Source organism: Crinia signifera, chromosome 1 (genome assembly GCF_055691185.1).
Source record: "Crinia signifera chromosome 1, ASM5569118v1, whole genome shotgun sequence".
Classification (NCBI taxonomy): domain Eukaryota; kingdom Metazoa; phylum Chordata; class Amphibia; order Anura; family Myobatrachidae; genus Crinia; species Crinia signifera.
The window spans coordinates 450,683,179-450,704,764 of NC_139217.1; the positions used below are offsets into that span (position 1 = coordinate 450,683,179).

At 43.6% G+C, this 21,586-nt stretch overlaps 1 protein-coding gene across 3 annotated transcripts in view; it reads right to left on the bottom strand.

Moving 5' to 3' along the window:
* NIPBL (NIPBL cohesin loading factor) overlaps window positions 1–21,586 on the bottom strand; it is a 110,589-nt gene that overhangs the window by 27,901 nt on the left and 61,102 nt on the right. For all 3 annotated transcript variants that reach the window (XM_083154677.1, XM_083154668.1, XM_083154686.1), the window contains exons 11-26: window positions 9,917–10,099; window positions 9,073–9,255; window positions 8,129–8,200; window positions 7,894–7,983; window positions 7,609–7,712; window positions 7,434–7,520; window positions 6,325–6,556; window positions 4,616–4,767; window positions 4,256–4,336; window positions 3,720–3,820; window positions 2,725–2,857; window positions 2,559–2,641; window positions 2,346–2,478; window positions 2,059–2,202; window positions 425–514; window positions 85–296 (exon numbers count right to left, since the gene is read on the bottom strand). In XM_083154677.1, the coding sequence (XP_083010803.1) occupies window positions 85–296; window positions 425–514; window positions 2,059–2,202; window positions 2,346–2,478; window positions 2,559–2,641; window positions 2,725–2,857; window positions 3,720–3,820; window positions 4,256–4,336; window positions 4,616–4,767; window positions 6,325–6,556; window positions 7,434–7,520; window positions 7,609–7,712; window positions 7,894–7,983; window positions 8,129–8,200; window positions 9,073–9,255; window positions 9,917–10,099 (2,080 nt within the window). The remainder of the gene's footprint in view (window positions 1–84; window positions 297–424; window positions 515–2,058; window positions 2,203–2,345; window positions 2,479–2,558; window positions 2,642–2,724; window positions 2,858–3,719; window positions 3,821–4,255; window positions 4,337–4,615; window positions 4,768–6,324; window positions 6,557–7,433; window positions 7,521–7,608; window positions 7,713–7,893; window positions 7,984–8,128; window positions 8,201–9,072; window positions 9,256–9,916; window positions 10,100–21,586) is intronic.

Sequence of the window (21,586 nt, forward strand, 5' to 3'; positions counted from 1 at the left end):
TACGATAAAACATTGAGAATAAAACCGTTAAGATACTGAAACCGACTGAAGCAACTGACACGGAACATACTTCCCGAGCCTTACTTCAAAGTGCTAAACTGTGATGGTGCTGCTTTAATGATCCCACGGAGGAACTTTTTGCGTTTTTCTGCTCGCCGCATAATGTCTCCCGTGGACTCCACCTCTTTTGCGTGCTGCGCTCCTTCTGAGTCTTCATCCTTCTGGGATTTCATGGCTTTCTCCGTCTCCATTGTAGTGTCACGGAACCACTGAGCTATATAAAACTTCCGAGAAAACTAAAGCAAAAGGAGACAGCGGGTGAGGTCTCTCGGCATTATACACATCTATTCATACGTCAAATCATTATACTAGCAGCCAAAGATGTCCCTGCTAAAGGGTAAAGAACTGATTAAACCACACTTACCACTAAAGATGGGTCCGTCTCTGTGTTCTCCTCCAGATAATCCAACAAAGCCTTCTGCAGCTGCTGAATCTCATCATCACCTTCAGAAGACTTCAGTGATGGAAGCCGGGAAATAAACATGTTAAAGACCTTACACCGACTATAACAAGCAGAACACTATCTCTAGGGATCATACATTCTGGGAACCCTAATTATTCCAGGATTGAAGGGAAACTGGCAGAATACGACACAAAGGACAGCAAAACAGTCTACAGTCCACTATACATCTTACTCACTAGTGAAATCTAAAACTCTGCCAGGGAATGCTGTAAGGTGTATTTTAACAACAGCTGGAGTCCCCCACACTAGCCCATATTAGAATAAAAAAAAAATGACAAAGGGGTCGGTTCTATTCAAAACATTGTGAATAGCTCTGGGAGCTATCCTCCATTATTCGACTTAGCTGCCCTTCAGCGATACTGTTTGCGCCGAACTGGGGCACAAAACAGCACCGCCGCCCTAGTTTTCTTGGATTTCTGCTCGCAGCCCAGGACGAATGTGAGCAGTACCCCCAATAGTCGGCGGTCGCAGCGATTCTGATTAGAATACGCCAGGAGCTCCTTCCTGGTGCTATTCACATCATTTTAAATAGAACAGACACCTAGGACACTAGAAAGCAGCTTTCGGACAGAGCGGCCATAACTGTTTGGCAAAACTTCCAAAACAAAGTATTGTTCATTGCACTACGAATAGCAGCAGACATCTGACAAGTCTCTCACTCCAAAAGAGTGAAGAGCATAAGAGTTTACTAAAATCACCAAAAACCCTTTCATTGTCAAGCAGCCGGTGTAACCATTCACTGCCCTGTATAATTATATATTATACAAATTATAAAAGTTTCCTCAGTGCCGATTGGTTGCCATGGGCCACACTTCTCCCTTATCGCTGCTTCATACATCTGCCCCTCTGGATGTTATGCCCCGTACACATGGTGCGATTCTGCCTTGCATTCCATTCAATTTTGCTTATAGTCAAAATTGAATAGTTTTCAGCCGCATTCTATGCCAATTTGATTCTGATGCCCGGCGGCATTGAAATCAAATCGAAAAATACAGATCTGTACGATACCGTTCAAATTTAATACATTTAGTTTGCCATGCAATTGCACTGTGTACACACCCCCATTACTAAGGGCCCATACACACTACAAGATTATCTTTCCAGTCTGGCTGGTTGGAATGGAAATCTGGACATTTTTGGGAGCAAATGACAATTGACCATTTGTTCTTAAACATGGAAAATAGATACTAATGGTCATTCAGACAAATTAGTTAAATCCATTTATGCAGTTGACTGCTTATGTCCAGTTTTCAACTTTTGGGAGCAAATGGTTGATAGCAATTTGTTCCCCAAAAATTTCATATTTTCATTCCAACCAGCCAGATTGGAAAGAATCTTCTAGTGTGTATGGGCCTTAATCATGGAATAATCTCTTCTCTTATAGGACAAATAAAGCTTTGGCTTCCTAATGGGCTCGAGATGGACAATACATTACAGGGTACGACAATCTAATCCAAAGTAATCCAGTGTCTGTAGGGTTCATGACCACATGCAAAGATGCGTGTAAATGTGAAGCCAGAAAAGTGTTCCCTTACCTGTTTTAGGATCCTGTTGATTGATCCTTGGTCCATCTTGCTGGTAACGGCATCCTTTCTGAGCCGCGCAGCCACCGTACCCAAGTAATCCAGAGACGCCACGCGAAGTGCCATCTCTGTTGACTTGTTACTGAATTGATGGACCTGGAGACAAGTAATAAAGTCATCAAATATGTGTCTGTTAATCGAGGCTAAAGAAAGGGCAAACGGAACCCGGCATTAACATGATTCATGAGACTTAAATCAAAATTTGTCTTAAGACAGAAACAAACGTTTAAAAGCATTACCAAGAGTCGCCCCAACAAGCTCAGCAAGAGTTCGGCTGCTGGCCACTCCGGCTTGTTCACAGTAGACAGAAGGTCCTGTACAAAGTTCTCAAACAGTGGTCGGTAGTCTTCCTCCCCCTGCTTGCTCCCACACCTAAGACAAATAACAGCACATGAAAAGACGCACAATGAGATGCCCAATGGCCGCAGAGCACAATGAAGTGTCCTACTTACTTTTTGAGAAAAATGGACAGAAAATTCTGCGCGGTCCTCATGGCGGTTTCGTACGAGTTGGTGATGAAAACATCCTGATCAATCTGGGAACACAGAGACAGGTTGCTGACCATGCCCCACAGCATTTGGAACTCACAGAATTAAGGGATAATCTGCTACATCTTACTTTCTTGTTGGACTCTTCTTCTGGATGATCTCTATCAGATGGTAGGTGCACCACACACTGTATGAGCTGCAATACCAGGGCGGTTACCATCTGGATGTACATAGACTCCCCATCATCATCGCTGCTGTTTAACCTGTTGGTGCACACAAGCAGGCATAAGAGCGAGCAGACGGACACGACGGCACATACAGAACTTCCCTTGTGGAAGCCTATGACTGGAATATCATCTTTTCGTGTAGATCAGATGAACTACAGTACAATATGCAAAGTTCAGAACTAAAGATGCAATCCATTAGCTGGGTATAATTGCCAGAAAGCAATGGCGCAGTTCACCACACCTCAAAATTACAAGATCTGCAAACACAGTGAAAAAATTTTCTTTTTAACTGTGCTGCGGCCCCTCCTCTGGAGACGCCACTTCAGTCATACCCCTTTAACACAGAATCTTAAAAGCTGGGTTATTGCCGAGTTGACCCAGGTTGAGGTGCAGTGTGAAAGAATTAAACAGTTCACTTTGTGTATAATGACCCAGGTTTAGTGTGAAAGGGTCAGATCCGGGAACAAATCCCTGGGTCTGACCCAGCATTGCGATGTGAAAGTTGTATCAGTATTCCCTGAAGGGGTGTGGCGGTGGAGGAGGAGCCTGGGCTGCACTTAAAGAAATCCCATCTCCTTGGTGCCTGTAGCTGAAGCTCCACCCACACCCCACTGTCCACCACTGGTATGAACGAAAAATGAAGATTTTAAACCGCGCTGATTGTTCCCAGTGAAAAAATGTATACTGGTATTTTGTGTAAGCAATGGCCTAGATGCCAATCTAGATGCATTTCATTAGTAATTCAAAACACTTGGTGACTAATACAACGCCACAATGTCTCCAGTCAGCCGGTAACGGCATGTGGTCCAGTATATTCACCAGGATATTTTCAACCAGTAAACAAAGTTGCAAACCGTGTATGAAACACAGTACAAGTAAAAAACACAAGACAGGCTACCTAAAGTTCCGCAGGCTTCTTTTACTTGTTGGCAGCCGTGCAAGCGAGGTGAAGAGCTCCTCCAAAATCAGCTGTCTGTGCTTTTCGTACCTGGAAAATACCTGTGAGGAATATGCAGTGTAAGAAACCTGGGGCTCTCTTTGTACTCTCATGGGAAACACAGGCATCAATTTAAATAATTTTGGTTTTCCTCAAGGAAAGTCGCTGTAACACGGCAACAGAAGAACAAAAGAAAAGAAAATACAATCAACTGTTATATCTCAGGCTCAACATGCCCTCGGTGCTTAAATGTAACATCTCCTGCCCTGGAAAGCTGCGGGAAAGGATGCTGGTGAGTGCTTCGCTACGGTGGAACAAGAGGAGGGCAGGAATGTAAGTGCAGATCAGAAGATATGGGAACGATTAGACTAGTCAGTGGGTGTAGAACTGGGAATCCTTGATAGGAGTGTTTGACAGTTAATCAGAAATTAAAATACAATTTATATGTAATATAGTAAAAATTGTATGATGGAAAAAGCAATCCTGCAGCTTCCTACCGCAGTAACCAGCTTGATGGCACACAGCTGCAACTCGCTGACACTCTCCACAAAGAATGGTGTAATTCCCATTGAAGAAACCTGTTAATGAGAAGAGTTGCTACAATGACATAACAATACATTTAAAGTCCGGGGATAAATTACTGCTAGGAGGACTTACAGGGGGATGTTATAAAATAACGACCGTTAAAGGTGCAGACAAGTCTTGACCAACAGAGTGCTAGTAGATGCGTGGTCAGTCTCTCTACACCTCTGTGTACTATATAATTAATATTCCCGTAGAAAGACTATTGTTCAATTCATCAAAACCAACCAATCTTCGCTTCTGCCCATTCTACATGACAAAGTGCTACACCTTACCTGCAGTATTGTAGTGTCCGTAAGCAGCTGAATCTCTAGCAACTCTGACAAACTGGCCACAATGTCGCACACTTTGTTGTACAGCATCACAATGACCCTCTGCTTATGGGTTGAACACTTGGCGCGTTTTGCTTTTGAACTCATTAATCCCCCTAGAGAGAGAAAAAAGAAAAAAAGACCACAATGAGTAGTTATCAATGCACCGCAACAAAACATATTGGGGTCTGTACTTAGCTGGTATCGCATACAATAACATCATATGCAAAAGGACTGCATACATTGTATCATATGCAGTTCAAGAGGGATCGCTCTAGTGTATGGGCACCTTTAGATTCTAGCTGGTCAGTATAACCAAGTGCTGCAGAGGTCCAATTCTGGGAGGAATAAGACTCTCAGGAGAAACAAGTGGCTGAAGACTTGGACAGGATTCCTCTATAGGATAGGATTCCTCTATATAAAACTGCATAGAAAACTTGATGTTTATACGGAGGAGGATCGTTAACATTTGGGTTAGTGAAAAGTCAGAAACCCCTGATAAATTATTCAAGAATAAAAATACTCTTTTGGACAAAGGTTTTCCCAATACTAGACTTTTTTTTAAAATAATGTCCAGATTTTAGCACAGTGCCCAAAGGCACCTCGTTCGTTTTCCTGTATAGACTTTAGAGATAGTGGAATAAAACTTCCACCTCTTCACCAGTACGTGAGTCTCCGAGTGCCGCTTATTTGTACCCTGTATATATATATATATATATATATATATATATATATATATATATATATATATATATATATATATATATATATATATATATATATATATAACCAGTCATCATACATTGCTAACCACCACCACCTTTTGGCAAGGCTTAAAATCCTTACTTGGTGCACATTCCACATACTCCCATGCTGGAGAGTGCCTCATAGGAGGAGCAGCACAGACTTCTGCTGAAGAGTTGTCATGGGAGGTCACTTGCCTTACTTTAAATAGTATTATAGGTTTAACACCTTAAGGATCTACAGTTGGAATGGAAGATTTTGCACACAGCACGCTCATACATCTGCAGCTTTGGGATCTTCATGCTAGTTAATAAAATGGTATAAGCCCTTGTTAACTTAGACAAAAAGGGGGGAGGTTCCGCAGATTTCACTGTAGGCGTACAGCATCTCCTCAAGAATTCTCTCTCGCCTACTGTGGGACTTGACTAGAAAGTTAACAGAGGCTCCTCTGGATATAGATTAGACACTGAGGCTTCTGTGAGGTATTTTAAGAGTGCCCAAAAAAACCTTGCTGCACTGCTATACTGCTGTGTTTCCAGGGTTCTCCCAATGGATATTAAGGAGGGGGGTAGAGAGACATCCTTTAAATGCGTTTTTGCACTACAGGCATTAGATGGTTAAATGAAGTAAAAAGATAGCACAATTACTTATCTCACATCTCATTTCAAACTAGACTTCCCTTTAATAACACACTTCCTGTTTTGCACCTTGTTTGCTACTACAGCTGATGACAGGGAAGCTACAATTCTCTGTAAACACAATTAAGCTATTTCAGTGTTTATATTGAATACTTACAGGGGGGTATATGAAATGGCCACTATAAGACTATGTTTCACACTTTTATTTGAAATAACCCCCACCCAACAAATCAACAACACAAAATACCCCATTATCCGGCAAAAAAAAATAAACATAAAACACAGGCTCACCTCCGTGTGGATCCACTCTATAGACAGGATCATACTGCGGATAAAGTGTGTTTTGTAAGTGAAATTTAGTGTATTGAAGAACACGCTCTATCACGTCCTCGATATAAACTGCCTTCGGCATACTCGGTGACGTCATTATGTTGATCGCTGTCAAACAGGCATCGGCTGACTTTGTGACTCGCTCCATGATCAGATCCCGCCACAGTTTTTCCTCATCTTCTGTGTCATTGTTCTACCATACCAAAAATAAAATACAGGAAATTAAGTAACAACAAAAACAGACCGAAGATCACATGCTACCTTAGATTATTTCTAAAAAATAAAAAACACAGAAAAGTTTTTCCCTCCAAAACCACAATTTCCGCACTTTGTTTTTTTACCACTAGGGGGAAACATTTCTTAAAAAAACACATACAAATATTGTATAGTACAAAATGTAATACGTTTTTAGTGGCGTGTGTGTGTGTGTGTGTGTGTGTGTGTATGCATGCTTGTGTAGGAGGGGGGCAACAGTGTTCTACTTTGATAGATACTCTCAAAAGTTATGGTAGTAAGGCCTTAAGGAGCCCACACACGCACCGTTGCCGGCGGTGCGATGCTGTACGATGGGGTGCGCGCTCCCGCGGCACCTCATCGTACAGTACAAAAAGTATGTGCTGCACATACTTTTTGTACTAGCTTTTTCTAGCATAGCATCGCATGCACATCGTATGCACAAGGCATGCGATGCGATGCTATGTGTGCTAGTTAAGCCCACAACGCACGCCGGGATCGGTGCGTGTGTGGGCTCCATTATTGTGATCAAAGTTGTTACATTTTTACAAGGCCTGTTTAAAAAAAATTCCTGTCAGAAACTAACTTACAGTAACTTAACCCGAAAGCGACGTATAAATTCGATATAATCTCCATGTGTAATAAGTTAAATGTTACATTAATGTTCTTTCGCCTTAATATATTACACAAACAGATATGTACAACTAGCAAGACCTAATTAAAAGTACAGGGAGATGAAATATGATTATAAATAATTTCTGCTTTATTTCTGAGGTATTATGACCACATCTTGGATGTACGATTTTCACGGTCCCTGTAGAAAAGAAGCTACTCACATGGTTCAACATGGTGGAAAGCTTGGAGCCATCTTGGATGTTCTTCTCAAGGATGCCAAGTAACTTTACCATTTTTTCAGAAGAGATCTGAGATATTGGGAAAAAGATGAAGTTGAAGTAAAAAATTGGACTAGTGAGGATAATATATATAGGGAAGGAGAGAGTTCTTTCTTACTTTATTCATAATACCCATAGCTTTTATTTTAGCAGACTCACTGCCCAGTTCAGTCAGCTGATGTTTTCCCAGCAGAAGGTCCTGAGGGATTTCCTCATCGTCCCCTGAAACAACAGACAAGCGAGACGTGAGGCCTGGGAGTTGGTACACTTGATATGAGATGGTCTGATCTTGGGCCGGAATGGAATGTTAGATATACTGTCAATAGTAAACCTGCAGGAGTTTATGGTAACTTTGCATTCACTTTTATTTTTACCCCCAAACTCTGCGACCATCCCGTCTTACCAAACGTTGTGAAGTCCATGTCTTCCAAGTTCTCCAAAATATTTTCTAACGCTGAAGAAAATCTTTTAAATGTTGAGGAATCCATCAATTCTGGAAGAAACGAAACCGTTTGCAACTCACAAGTCATCTCCGATAAGTGGTTCTATTAATTCAGGGTTAAATTTTGGCATGGAAGCCTTTCCGTTGCGATAAATCAGGCCCATGTTACACCATGCTGATGGTTCTGCATATTTACCTTCAGGTGTTAGTTTGGGCTCGTAAGCTTTCCTCTTTTTCTGCTTCTCTTTCTTCTTCATTTTCCGTGCCACTGGGGGGAGGAAACACCCAATTACGTTGAAAACAAATAACGCAGTAAATTAAGTTAAATAATGGAGACGTGCAATGGAATCCCTAATACAGATTACAAACCTTTAATACACTGATACCCCTTTTACACCAGAGCCGCGACCCGGATTAGTGCTGCTCCAGTCTGGGCCGGGGCTTGGTGTAAAAGGGCAAAAAATAAAAAATAACCCGGGTCCTGTTACCCGGTGTCCGACCCGGCAAATGTTCAGAACCATTTCCTCCAATCAGGGAGCTCCAACCTCCGGACAGCATCGCCCTGAGGTCAGTCCAGAGGTTGGGCAGGGGCTGCTTACAGCGGTACTATGCAGACAGCAGCAGAGGTGAATAGATGCCTGCGTGTGGAATCCATTCACATCATGGACGGAGGCGGGGGGGCAGCCCAGCAGCTTACCTGGGTGCTGGGCTTGCCCCCAGCGTGTCGGTCATCGTTGCGGGGGTGACGGTCGGCGGTTTTCCCGGCGCTTGGAGATGTCATCTCCGAGCTCCAGCTCAGGGCCCGAATTCACCGGCATCTCCTACCTGGCGTAATGCCGGGGGACGCTGGGTTGCACCCGGGTGCGACCCAGCAGTTTTGGTGTAAAAGTGGTATGATTGTACATGAAGCACATATAGCAGTATTCAATACCACTATTGGTTGAAAGGCAAATTGTCGACACATTAAAGGGGTCAATAAGTCAGTTTAATGCCTGTCGACCGTTTGACCTCATGCCCCACACACTGCTTACCAGGCATAAGTCCCCTGTACAGTAGTAAGACACACAGTTAATAACGCTTGTACCCCGCTCTTATAGTGCCTGTTATTGCCTTGCACAGTAGATAATGTTATAACGTTACCTTCGCTGAGGCTCGGAGGCGGAGACTCTTCCATGTCCGAGTCTTCCGGACTACGCTCTCTGTAGCGACCGCTCCGCCTATTATCATTTCCACTGCGCCTGTGATCCCCGGAACTGCGTCTTTCCCGCTCTTCACATTTCCACTCATCGTCAGCCCGATTTTTTTTGTGTCTTTTTTTGGAAGCTGAAATAAACAGAAGCGATTCATGTGTTTTGAACAGGTCATACGTGTGACCTGGTGCTGCTAAATTATTCCCAAAGTTGCTCTGCATTAGAAAACCAAATATCTAAGAACTTAATCCCGTTTTTACCACATGCGGTTCTCATGTATTCATTCCTATAATCGTGCACTGGAGACTTTGCATACTTGGCTCGGTCAGTAATAATTACCAGACAGAAATACTGAAAACATGAACTGTTGCATGGACAATATTTAAGAAATAATACCTTAAACTCGCAGGAAGTGAAGCTTATTCCACGTTGATGCCACTAGATGGCACACAATGGAACATTTTAATTTGCGCTTCATTCTGGCGCGAATCGCCAGGGGTGCACACATTTAAAGCTTGCAGCCTCCTGACAAGCTCCTAAAGAACACACTTAAATATGGCCCGCAATCTCCTAAATATGGCCCCGCAATCTCCTAAATATGGCCCTGCAATCTCCTAAATATGGCCCCGCAATCTCCTAAATATGGCCCCGCAATCTCCTAAATATGGCCCCGCAATCACCTAAATATGGTCCCGCAAGAGATCTGGTGCAAAAAATATTTTTCTTCTCACCCCCACAATGTTAACATTATCACTATAGCTTACAGAGGCAGAGACCGTACAGTGGATACTCACGCTCAAAGTCTTCTTCACTTTCGTGGTCATCATCAGAGCTAATCTCTGCGTATTTGGGCTTCTCGTTTACAGTGCTGCGCTTGCGTTTGTTCATCTTCACGCGTTCACATAGTGGCATGGAGGACTCGATTTCTGCCACCAACTCGGGAGGAAGCTCCTTTAAGACCGACTGATCAATGCCTCCTGTGCAATCATGCAGACAGAATGTAAGAACACAGCTGTAGCATTCACGTATTACTTACTACATACTTTATACATACTGTAAGAGGATAGCGTCACTTCTGCAAGAGCACATGATCAACCCTGACCAAACCAAACAAAATGTAATTCTGACTGGTGCAGGGAAGTCTATTGTTTATATGCCAGCTGCCACTACATGGCGCACGACAGGGCAATTCAACTGTTGCTCCGGTCAGGTGCAAGCAGCAGCCAGCTCCGACACTTCTAAACCAGGTATGCTACAGAAACAGAACACTTCTTTATGCTAAAAAGCAACATCTTTTACATCACATTTCAACAACGAACTCCACTAAGAACCAAAAATTACACAAATTTCATATACTAATAAGGAGAGCACTGAAATGTGTTACCATGGCTGCAGCTCCCATCAAAAGTGAATGGAGTTATTCAATTGTATAAGTATGCATGTACACCCATCACTTATCGCGGATGGCGCTCTCAAAATGCAAGAAATTAGCCACAACTAGACTAAAAGGAACCGTTAAGGCACCCAAAAGCTGGGCGTGAATAGAAAAGGCATCTAAACGCTTAAGTCAGTGGTAGCCAACTCCAGTCCTCAGGAGCTACCAACAGTTCACATTTTCCAGACCACCTAGCTGGGGCACAGGTGCACTCATTACTCACTGACACCTTTTAAAAGATCCACAGGTGGAGCTAATTACTTCATTTGTGATTCTGTGTGGAGATCTGGAAAACATTAACTGTTGGTAGCTCTTGAGGACTGGAGTTGGCTACCCCAGCCCTACGCAATTGGGTTTTCTGCAATAAGTGATGGCGCATGCGGCCGAAGCAATTGAATAGCTGCTGGCACTTTAAACGGGAGCTACAGCTGCAATAAAAACTGGATTGCCCCTTAATGTCCCCTATCGGCAAACTGTATTAAACGGCAGCGGTAACTACCAACACTTGTGAGCTTCACACAACTTTCATTTGGCACCATGCACTTTTCTATGCAAGTTGAGAGATTTAACTGAATTGCGACTCCGAGCTTCTACGGTGCAGAAAATCCAAAGCTCAAAGACAAGTTTCTCATTTCACTGCACAAACACATTTCAAAAGTAATATACTATAAATGAGATCATAAGTTTCTTATCCTAATAGACACCACAGCACAAAACTCGCTACCTGAATCTCTTGCAATCACTTTAGCAGCCATGTGGTACATACACACACACACATGTACATAGATTAAGGAGATTTTATATACAGTAGCTATGATGTTCATATTTCAAAAAGAACCCTCAAAAAAGTGCGCTTAGGTTTCGTTCTGGGAGGGGCTACTGTACAAATACAGGACGTCACTTTTTATACAAATGTTGCTGTTGGCCAGTGACTAGAACGGTCCCATTGGCAAAAACAGTAACCAAGTGACAGAAGAGAAATTCTTCCTATTTAATATCTACATATGTAAATTGGACTATTACAGTACATTGGCAATTAGTTTTCTGAGAGAGATTTGTTCGCTAGGTCGACATTATGAAATCGATATACATTAGGTTGACCATTAAAGCCCTCTTCCCTCCTGTTGTCAAAGCCCACTTCTCCTCACATTTCACTCACAGCTTTCCTATACTCCAACACTCAGTGACCATCTTCGTCCGCATACCCATCTCCATCATTGGCCTCAAGCCTCTAGTTGTATGTTGATTGAGTCCTCACTACTTATATCCAAGCTGTAATGTGTATTGATCTGTGGCGCTCTTTATTTGTACTGTATTTTTGTTATTTATTCAATGTTATGCCAAGTTTTGTCTCCCTGTATTGTTCCTTTGTACGGCGCTGCGAAACACTTGTGGCGCCTTAGAAATAAAATTATAATAATAATAATAATAACATGTCTTAAGGTGCCCATACACGCTCTGTTGCGGGCGTCCGTTTTGTGCTTAAATAGCACTCATCGCATGAGATGCCGCGGGAGCGCGCATCTCAAAGTACAAAACGGACCCGCCGCATCAGAGCGTGTATAGGCACCAATAGGACGACACAAGTAATGGGTTGACACAAGCATTAGGTCAACAATGGGAAGGTCTTTTTTTTTTTGAGCCAACATGTGCCGACAGGCGGTGGTTTCATGCCCTACCATTCACTATGGCATGGAGGGAGAATGTGCCAAAAAGAATGTCAATCTTTTGGCTGTCGACCTTCCCATTGTCTACCTAATGCTCGTGCTGACCCTGTCAACTTAAGCCCTGTTGACCTAATGAATGTCCCATATGACCCATACTCCAGAGAATCGCAGACAATGATCCAATAAAACCGTACATTAAAAAAAAAAAAAAAGAAAGAAAAAAGTCCAGAATCTTTTAGAGGAGAGGTTCAAACTCCAGGTCCAGGTTTTAAGGCTATCAATGCCTGAGCATTAAGGGGGGTATGCAATCCTCTGCCGCTATTTCTGATGGGGGAAATAGCGATGGGGCCCTATTCAATGCTGGCTTTACCGACAGCACTGAAGAGTGATCACGGCAGAACAAGCCCGTTGTCGGACCATTTTGGGACGATAGCGGCCGAGGATTGTCACGATCCCGGCCTCAGATCGACAATCCACGGTTGTTTTCGCGGACACGCCCCCTTTTCGCCCAGTGGCAGATGGGACATTGAATCCGACCTGCTGATTTGCTGTCAGGCAAATGGGCCTGGGTCATAGCTGTTGGAAGGGATCGCAGTAAACTTTAGGTTAGTCACTCGTTTGAGTGCAACATGCCTGTTAAAAAAATTAGTATCACTCCCCCCCCCAACCCTAATTCGGACATGATAAAACACTTGAATCAATTGAACCAGTAAGGCAGTTCTGGAGCCTGGCTGCTGGGAGGGGCGCTTTTGAAAAAAATAACACACCCTTCATTTTAACCCAATTAAATCATACCGTTAGGAAGCAATTCGGTACTTATGTAATATCTGGGCTCCCGTTTTTCTTATGAGACCGCGTGCGCTCGCCACGCTTCGGGCACGGTGGCTCGCTGCGCTCGCCACACTATATAATATCAACTCCATGCGTAGTTGGATAGTAGGGGTATGAAAAAATGGGGTGCATTTAACATGGGAGCCCAGATAATACATAAGTACCAGCAATTCAAATGGGTTTGTGAACGCCCAATGTAAAGGGCACCCATCAGAGCCATTCAATTCTGAGCAGGAATGCATTAATAAGTAATGTGCCCAAATAAAATGTGTTTAGCATAAAGCTGGCCATACACCTACAAATCGATTGTCAGATCTGGCTGGTTGCAACAAACACCTGGTAATATCGGAATGACAGTTTGGCAGTTTTCCAACATTTCAAAGCAAATGGTCAACTGTCATTTGCTCTCATCCATGACCAGGTTTTTGTTCCAACCAGTCAGATCAGCAATAAATCTGTAGGTGTATGGCCAGCTTTAGTCTAAAGTCCTGGTAATGTGCCCAGTCTCCATCACGTATGTAAAAGGCGGCTGCCAAATAGAACTTTTACAGTTAGATGAAACTATAGCATTAGGTCCAATGTGGATTTCTTATCTCAGAAGCTGCACATGACATTTTTCTCTTAACCCATAAACTAATCCAGGGGTCAGCAACCAATGGTCCACACCAAAAGTTTTGCAGACTTACCAGCTAGGACTAATATGGAAGCTCAAGGTCTCAATACTGTATAATTGTATAATTTGAAGTACAATTATTTTATTTTTATTTTTTGTTAGGGATCTCAAACAATACCAACAGCTTTACCTACAAGGTCATCCATGGTCCTGGCCTTGCATGCAGCCACCTATTTTTTTTTAACCATACGCAGCAGTCTGTCAACTTCTAAGATGCCTTCACGTTTGTTGCTAGCATGAAAGTGCATGCACAAAGGTACCAGCTATTGATGCTGCCAACGCTTATATCAAAGTGACAACTGGCTGGGTCCCTTCCCCGACATGGACAGCTGTACCTTTACTAACATGGCAATGTGCTGCTTGCGTATTGACAGAACAAAGCATGCAGCAGTAACAAAGGTATGGTGTCAGGGAACGGTATAAAGGATGATGCTGGAGGCTGTCTTGCTGGTCTCGCACATTTAATAAACTGCCTGGGTGTGACCTTGTTTACCATAGCATTAATATATAATATGATCAGCTATGTGTCTGTCCTTACTGCACTGCAAGGTGATGTTCCAAGTTAATCGATCTGGAAAGTATATCTGTTGGATTAGTAATATAATTTAAAAGGCAGATTATTAAAGAGAATTAACCCTTTGCAGTCCATATTTTTTTATTTATTTTTTACAACTCAAACAGTCTGTTTTTTTGTTGTTGTTCAAAAACGGTCTACAGTGAATGGTGAACGATGTGAATGTTCTTATTATAAAGCGGCTCACCATTGGATCTGCTACCAGCGCTAGGGCTGTTGAGGCTGACCAGACGGACTTGAAAGGGTTAACACTTTAGTGTTTTCCAAACTCAGTCTTAAAGGCACCCAACAAGCCCAGGTTTTAATAATATCCTGATAATCACAATCTAGTGTTCATTCTAGCACCCACCATCTTTGAAAACCCATGCAGTTCCTGTTCCCTGCCTGTCTGATGTGGTGTTTCTAGCACAGGTCTGGTTTGCATATCAGTGCTGATATACAGGCCACACTGTGCTAGAATAAACACTAACAATCTCTCAGTTTGGTGTGGAATTCAGGGACAGACGTATTAATCCTGGTGAAGTGATAAAGTGGCTGGTGATAACCGCAGCAGCCATTCCGCTCCTGTCATTTTCCAAACTTAGCCTGTGACCTGACAGGAGCTGATTGGCTGGTGCAATATCACCTTCAACTTTACCAGGCGTAGAATTCCAGTCCCTCAGAAGCTTCAGTGCCTGGAGCTATTGAACTGACTGCATCGCATCGGGCACTTACGTCGGGAAATGTAGCTTACGGCAACTAATGCCAATGGCCTTCTCCAACTTCCAGGCGCGATACTGGTACTGCCCTGAAGACTATATATGCTAGGTACACGCTGGCCAATATCCCGGCCCTTCAGGGAGTTTCTGCTGCTTATGGCTTATCAAACTGTTTATTCCGCTAGAATAGCGGTGGCGGATGTAGCATGACAACCAGTCGCCAGGCGCAATGCTGTCCCCACAACTTTTTGCTACATGCGGTAAGAGCAGCTCTTGGAACCTTGTAAACCACCACTGCATGGAGCAGCCCCCAGATCTACAGCGAGGGAAGGAGACACTGTCAAATCACAGAGCCCGTTTTCAAGGCAATAGTCGCCATCACGGTCAAAATTTCCGTGGTGGCCCCATTATATGTTTTACTACTTGGAACTACAAGAGGCCGGTACCGCTGCAGTGGTCACTGAGATTAGTGATGTTTGTGAAATGATCACTTTGGAGAAGTCAGAATTATTACTGGTTACCCCTCGCCCTGCTAAAACATGGGCAAAAGTACAGATTACTCATCAATATGAAGACAGACAATAAAGCAAACACTTATCAGCCAGAAGAATGAGCCATTACAGTATGTGTATGATGTCCTGTAACGCAGATTATATATGTGCTTATTGCAAAGCGATCTAAGCAAAAATACCAATATTGTCAGTTGAATACTGACCCTGCGAGCTGTGACAGTGAGGAGTCGTCGCTGTCACAGCTTTCAAAAGTCATTGAATACATCCCAGTGTCTTCTGCCTGGAATCACTTATGAGCTTTATCCTAAGATACAGACACTTAAGATAAAGCTCTTAAGTGTTGTGCCAGTACTTGTACAGAAAAAGGTCCAGGCAAGCAGCTAAAGGCATACGCTAACTCGATTTGGGGCGATTTCACCCGTTCCCGACAGAACGGGTCAAGAATTCTACCCAAATTGGGTCAGTGTGATGTCTCTTCGGGTCCGATGTTCGATCCCGCGTCGGTGATCCAACCTCCCTCCCAGCGGCTGGCTGGGCGAGGAAAAGGGGTCGCCTGCCGCAGGTGATTGGCTGGGCATCAATCACAGTAGTGTATGCCCAGCCTAACACAGATGTGGATACAGCCAGGTAGTACTCAAGTTCACTCAAATCTAGGAAGTGAGGAGGCCAGGGAAGCGGTAACGCCATAAGTAAGCAACAGGAAAACTCCCTAGTGTTCTACACCAGCAATCATTATAAAGGGTACTGCCTTATAAGACACACAAACGTGCTGCGAATGCTCTTTACAGCTAAAATAGGGGGTTATTCTGGTTGATTCGCAAGGCTGCAAATTCTGCACTGGGCGCCATTTTTTGGCTCCCGGCAAGAAACAATATAATAGTGCTCTTGAAGTCAGCTTGTTACAGAACCTGTGACAATCAGTTATCCTGGATTAAAGGGACATTATGGCAAGCCTATGTATATGCCATATCAATATAAAAACGTAGGGCATAAAATCATGTGCTAGCACCTCGAGGGCAGTTGCAGTTTGCTTTTTGGATTCAAAACAGATTTGAAAAAATCCGCTTTAGACAGACTGAACTGACCCTACACTCACTGACCACAGTACAGCACGTGGAAAGTGAATTTATAATAAATGGGGCAAGACAAATCGCTAAGTGTCATATTTTACATTGTTTACGTTATCTTGTACCGAGCACAGCCGCTACCTCAAACTGGTGAACTGTATTTAAATGTGAGATCAAATATCCTGTACTGTAAATCTGTCCCCGATATCAGTAACACTTGTACAAGACAACTTGTATTTGAGGTTAAGTGGTTATTTAAGAGGAGACTTTAATAGGATTTTCGATCCTTGTGACAACAGCGCGCTCTATCACATCTGAATGCAGCCAAAAGGGGCAGCATGTACAATTACTGCAGCACTTACACTACTCAAGCCAAACCTTGTTATATATAAGGGTTCATGGATATTATTACAGGTTGAGTATCCCATATCCAAAATGCTCGGGACCAGGAGAATTTTGGATAACGGATTATTCCGTATTTCGGAATATTTTAATATTTCAATGATGTATTTTGAAGTATCTTGCATGTATGCTGTATAAACACATAATATACACACAAATATATTTTATTACCACATAAAATACACACAAATATATTTTAATTGTTCAAAAAACAAGGTTTCAAAACGTGAAACAAAATGTGTGTACTATCTCAGCACTGAATTTGAATGCCAAGCAATCATTGTCTTGCACATATATAGTGCCAGTTACATATCATGTCCCCAGTGATGCTGTTACAGATGTCCCCAGTGAGATTTTAGCAAAAAAATATTTTTTTTTCACTTTCTGGAATGTCCGTATTTCGGAATAATTCGGATAACGGATACTCGGATACGGGATACTCGACCTGTACTTGCTTCGTTCATTCAAACAGCAAAGTAAAGTTAACTAGCACTTTGTCATTTACTATGACATGTGAGTTTACTGGCTGGACTAGAAACATCTTATATGCTCGATACCACTGGTTCTCAAAGTCGGTCCTCAGAACCCCGCACACAGTGCATGTTTTGCAGGTCTCCTCTCAGAGGGGCAGATGTATTAAGCCTTAACAAGAGATAAATTCAGGTGTGATAAGGAGAGATAAACGTCCAGCCAATCAGCTCCTTACTGACTTTTTTCAAACATAGCCTGTGACTTGGCAGGTGATTGGCTGGTAGCAGGGCCGGCGCAAGGTTCGTCTGCACCCTAGGCAAACTAGAAACCACACAGTAGCCCGCCTGCCCCCACCCCCCTGCTCTAGCCCGGCATCCCCTCACCTCTCATAAAAATTCGGGGATTCGCTTGGGGTGCTGGCCGGCTGCCAGACGCCGCTGTTCGTGTCGGTTCTCTGGTGATGCTGGGCACTGTGGGCAGTCACACTGCTTCCGTCCCCGGCCGCCTACTGACTGTGGATCCGGGACACGCTGGTAGCAGAGGCGGCCGGAGGGAAGGTAGCAGTAACGGGAGGATGGACACCGGAAGCCGCGGGTGGATGGAGGCAGGCGGGAGGTCGGATGGACTCGAGGCGGGCGGGCGGGCGGATGGAGGCGAGCAGGCGGGCAGGTAAATGGATGCAGGGCATCGGACGGCTGGATGCAGGGCAGCGGTTGGCTGGATGGAGGGTAGCGGGCGGGCGAATGGAGGGCGGCTACTGTGTTTTGCGCTATGCAGTGACAGCTGACCGCCCTTCAGGTTCCTGCGCCCTAGGCAGCTGCCTAAAGCTGCCTAGTGGAAGCACCGGCCCTGGCTGGTAGTTTATCATCACACTTGCATTTATCTCGTTAAGGCTTAATACATCTTCCCCAGAATCACAAATGAAACAATTAGCTCCACCTATGGATCTTTAATGGGTTAATAAATGCACATGTCGGTTGACCTGGAAACCGTGAACGGTGTGGGGTTCTGAGGACCGAATTTGAGAACCCCTGCTCTATACTTGCTGTTGCCCATAGTAGAGGATTTTGTTCTGCTTGAAGCGCCACATACCTGAACTATCTATAGAACTACAACTCTCATTACATTTCATGTAAGTGACCCGTTTTGTCCATCTCTACTTCCAAACTCTAGATGCACTCGTACAGGCACAAGCCGTTTTAATGAGTGACCTTTCCTTCAACCAATACCAGCCGGCTGTTTTGCAAACCCCTCCTTAACCATTTGCCGCTGCGCGCAACAAAGTAACAGCTCCAAGCTTGGCGGAGGGGAATTAGCTGGCGCTTAAGAAAGGGTTAAGTGGACAAATCTGTATTTGAGACTGCAGCTAGTGGCTACACAGCTGCCAAGTGACGGTCGGCTAGCAGCGCGGCAGGTCACGGAACCCCGGAGCCGACGTCTGCATGCGATATACTGAAGCTGACGGCGGTGTTCCGGCCGGGCACTGCTTGTACAGCGCGCGCAGGAGCTGCTCGTGTGTTTGTATTCTTTATCAATGAAATGCAGCAGCCGCCACCCTGCACACGTGCTGCTCTGCCGAGCGCTCTGCTGCCCTCTTGTGGCGGCGGCTCAAACCAAAACAACTTTACAAAAGCGGTTTCGCTTTTGCTTAACTCTTTCATGGCACAAGTCCGAAACTTGAAATTGTTTTTATCCCGAGCATTTCAGCTACTAGAGGGTACACGATTTCTGCTTTTAGGCATCTCTGTTTTCCCATACCTTACATATATAATATATATTTATATAAGTAGGAATGGTGAAAAGTCATTTATTAAATGGTTACAGGTCAATACACAGCGGGCCCTTGCCCCCCTATATACCACTAAAAATGAAAGTACTAGTAAAAGGGACCGGAAGCACTGTGCCCAATGGGGACAGGAGTGTGTTTCCCATCACAGATTACTGCAGTCAGACACCACCAGTCCTGCACACACCTCTCACAACTGGTAATCACAGCTGCACCTTCCATCTATCATTACAGACTCTCGTTCTGACACATCTCAGAGTATAAATAGCTTATCTGTCACTATTGCATGAACTGTCTGAAACCCCTTACATGTCATGAACGTGTGGATTTTATATACAAAACATGCTATTAAAAAAAGTGTGCCTAGTATACAGGGAATTTTTATTTTTTTAAATTAATAAGACTTTCCCATAAAACTACTGCTACTGACATAATGCCAATTGTCCTACAACATAATATAATATATACATCAGCTGTGCTATGTCCTGAGAGCCTCCCCCTTGCATCAGATTTCCAGCCACACTCGGTGACGGTTTGCTGTGGGCACTGCATGGTAAATGATCCAATAAGTACAGCCTTCTGCTAAAGGACAGCAACAAACCAGCCAAAACATATAATACACCCTCAGTAGATGCTTAAAAGCGAAATTATTCAATGTGATACAGATAGCACAATGCAAGCACCAACGTCCAAAGTTCTCCTTTTCACCGCACAGAGACATGAGAGAAACCATGTGTGATGTTGGAAGCACGTTATGTGCTTAATGTAAATAGTGTTCATTCTAGCACCCGCCAGTTTTAAAAAAAAAACATGCAGTTCCTCTTCCCAGCCTGGGGTGTCGCTGTCTGCTGTAGTGCTTCTAGCACAGTGTGGTCTGTATATCAGCTGATCTGTGCTAGAAACACCAGAGCAGACAGCGGCACCCCAGGGAGGGAACAGGAACAGCATGGGTTTTCAAAGCTGGCGGGTGCAAGAATGAACACTAGTACCTACTGGCTACATCTGTAACTGGCACTGCTGGCTACATCTGTAACTGGCACTACTGAGGAAATAACATGTAACTGGCACTAAATGTGTGCAATAACTTGATTGCTTGGCATTTAAATCCAATGTCTGAGGTAGTACACAAACTTTATTTCATTTTTTTTTTAAACCTTGTTTTATGCACAAATAAAATATATTTGTATGTATTTCATGTGTTTTATGCAAGATACCTCAAAATCTCATTCAAATATAAAAATATTCCAAAATGAATAATCAGTTATAAATTTTTCTGGTCCTGGGAATTTTGGATAAGGGATACTCAACCTGTATATTATTACATAAAATAAATGTGTGTGTCTGTGTGTATGGAGACTCACGGACACTAGACACATATATAGATAATACACACACAACACTAGAAATCCAAAGTCCACAGTTGTTGGGGGGAGAAAAAGAAAACATGTACTGTGTGTAAACGGAGTACGGTGATTTATACAAATAGACACAGAGGTGTCCTCATACATCCAGCCTCTGCCATGCAGCGGAGAATACCAGCCGTGCAGGTCCAGTGCAGCTCTGCTAACATCACGCTGATAATGGTGTCTCAGTCAGAAAGCACTAGGAAGCTGCAGATTAATGTGATACACGACACTTGTGTATCGTGTTTGACGGAGTCTGCATACGGACCAGACCAGAACTTGTTTTGAAAAATAAACATACAAGTGTCAACAAAAATTAATCCGCAGTCTCCTCGTAATTCCTAGTCATATTGCATAAGACGCATTTTTTGGCAAAAAAAACCCACAGATTCTAGAAGATTCTCTTACGACCTGCCATTCCACGCGGGTCTGTTTGGCACGACTGCAGCAAAGATGTATGAGGACATGTCTGTACAGATCTAGAGGCAGGTGTCTGCAAATTACCATAGCAAATACAAAAATCAAAGTGATCTTTAAACGCTTCCCCCACATGGGCACAATCTGGCTAAAGAGCATAAACTGCTATAAAATCAGTCTCTTCTTACTGGTCATTATGTACATACCACACAACCAGTCCAGCGCAAGCACAAAACCACAGCTACAATGTTCCAAACTGAAATTATTTTACACCAGCTCCGTAATCCAACTTTTGTCTTTCTTCTGCAGAAGATTCTTTGTGACTGCACAAAACTCAGCAATTCCAGGGATACATCCACACCGCCTACCTTAGAGAACTTCCAATCTATATGCAGTGAGGGGCAGGTGTAGCATTACCCAACCATTGCCAAACCCAGGATTCCCCTATTAAACACTCCGACCACTGGGGAGGCTCGCAAAGCGCAAAACCACCAACAGATAATTGCAGGGGATTTCCACTTGTAGACA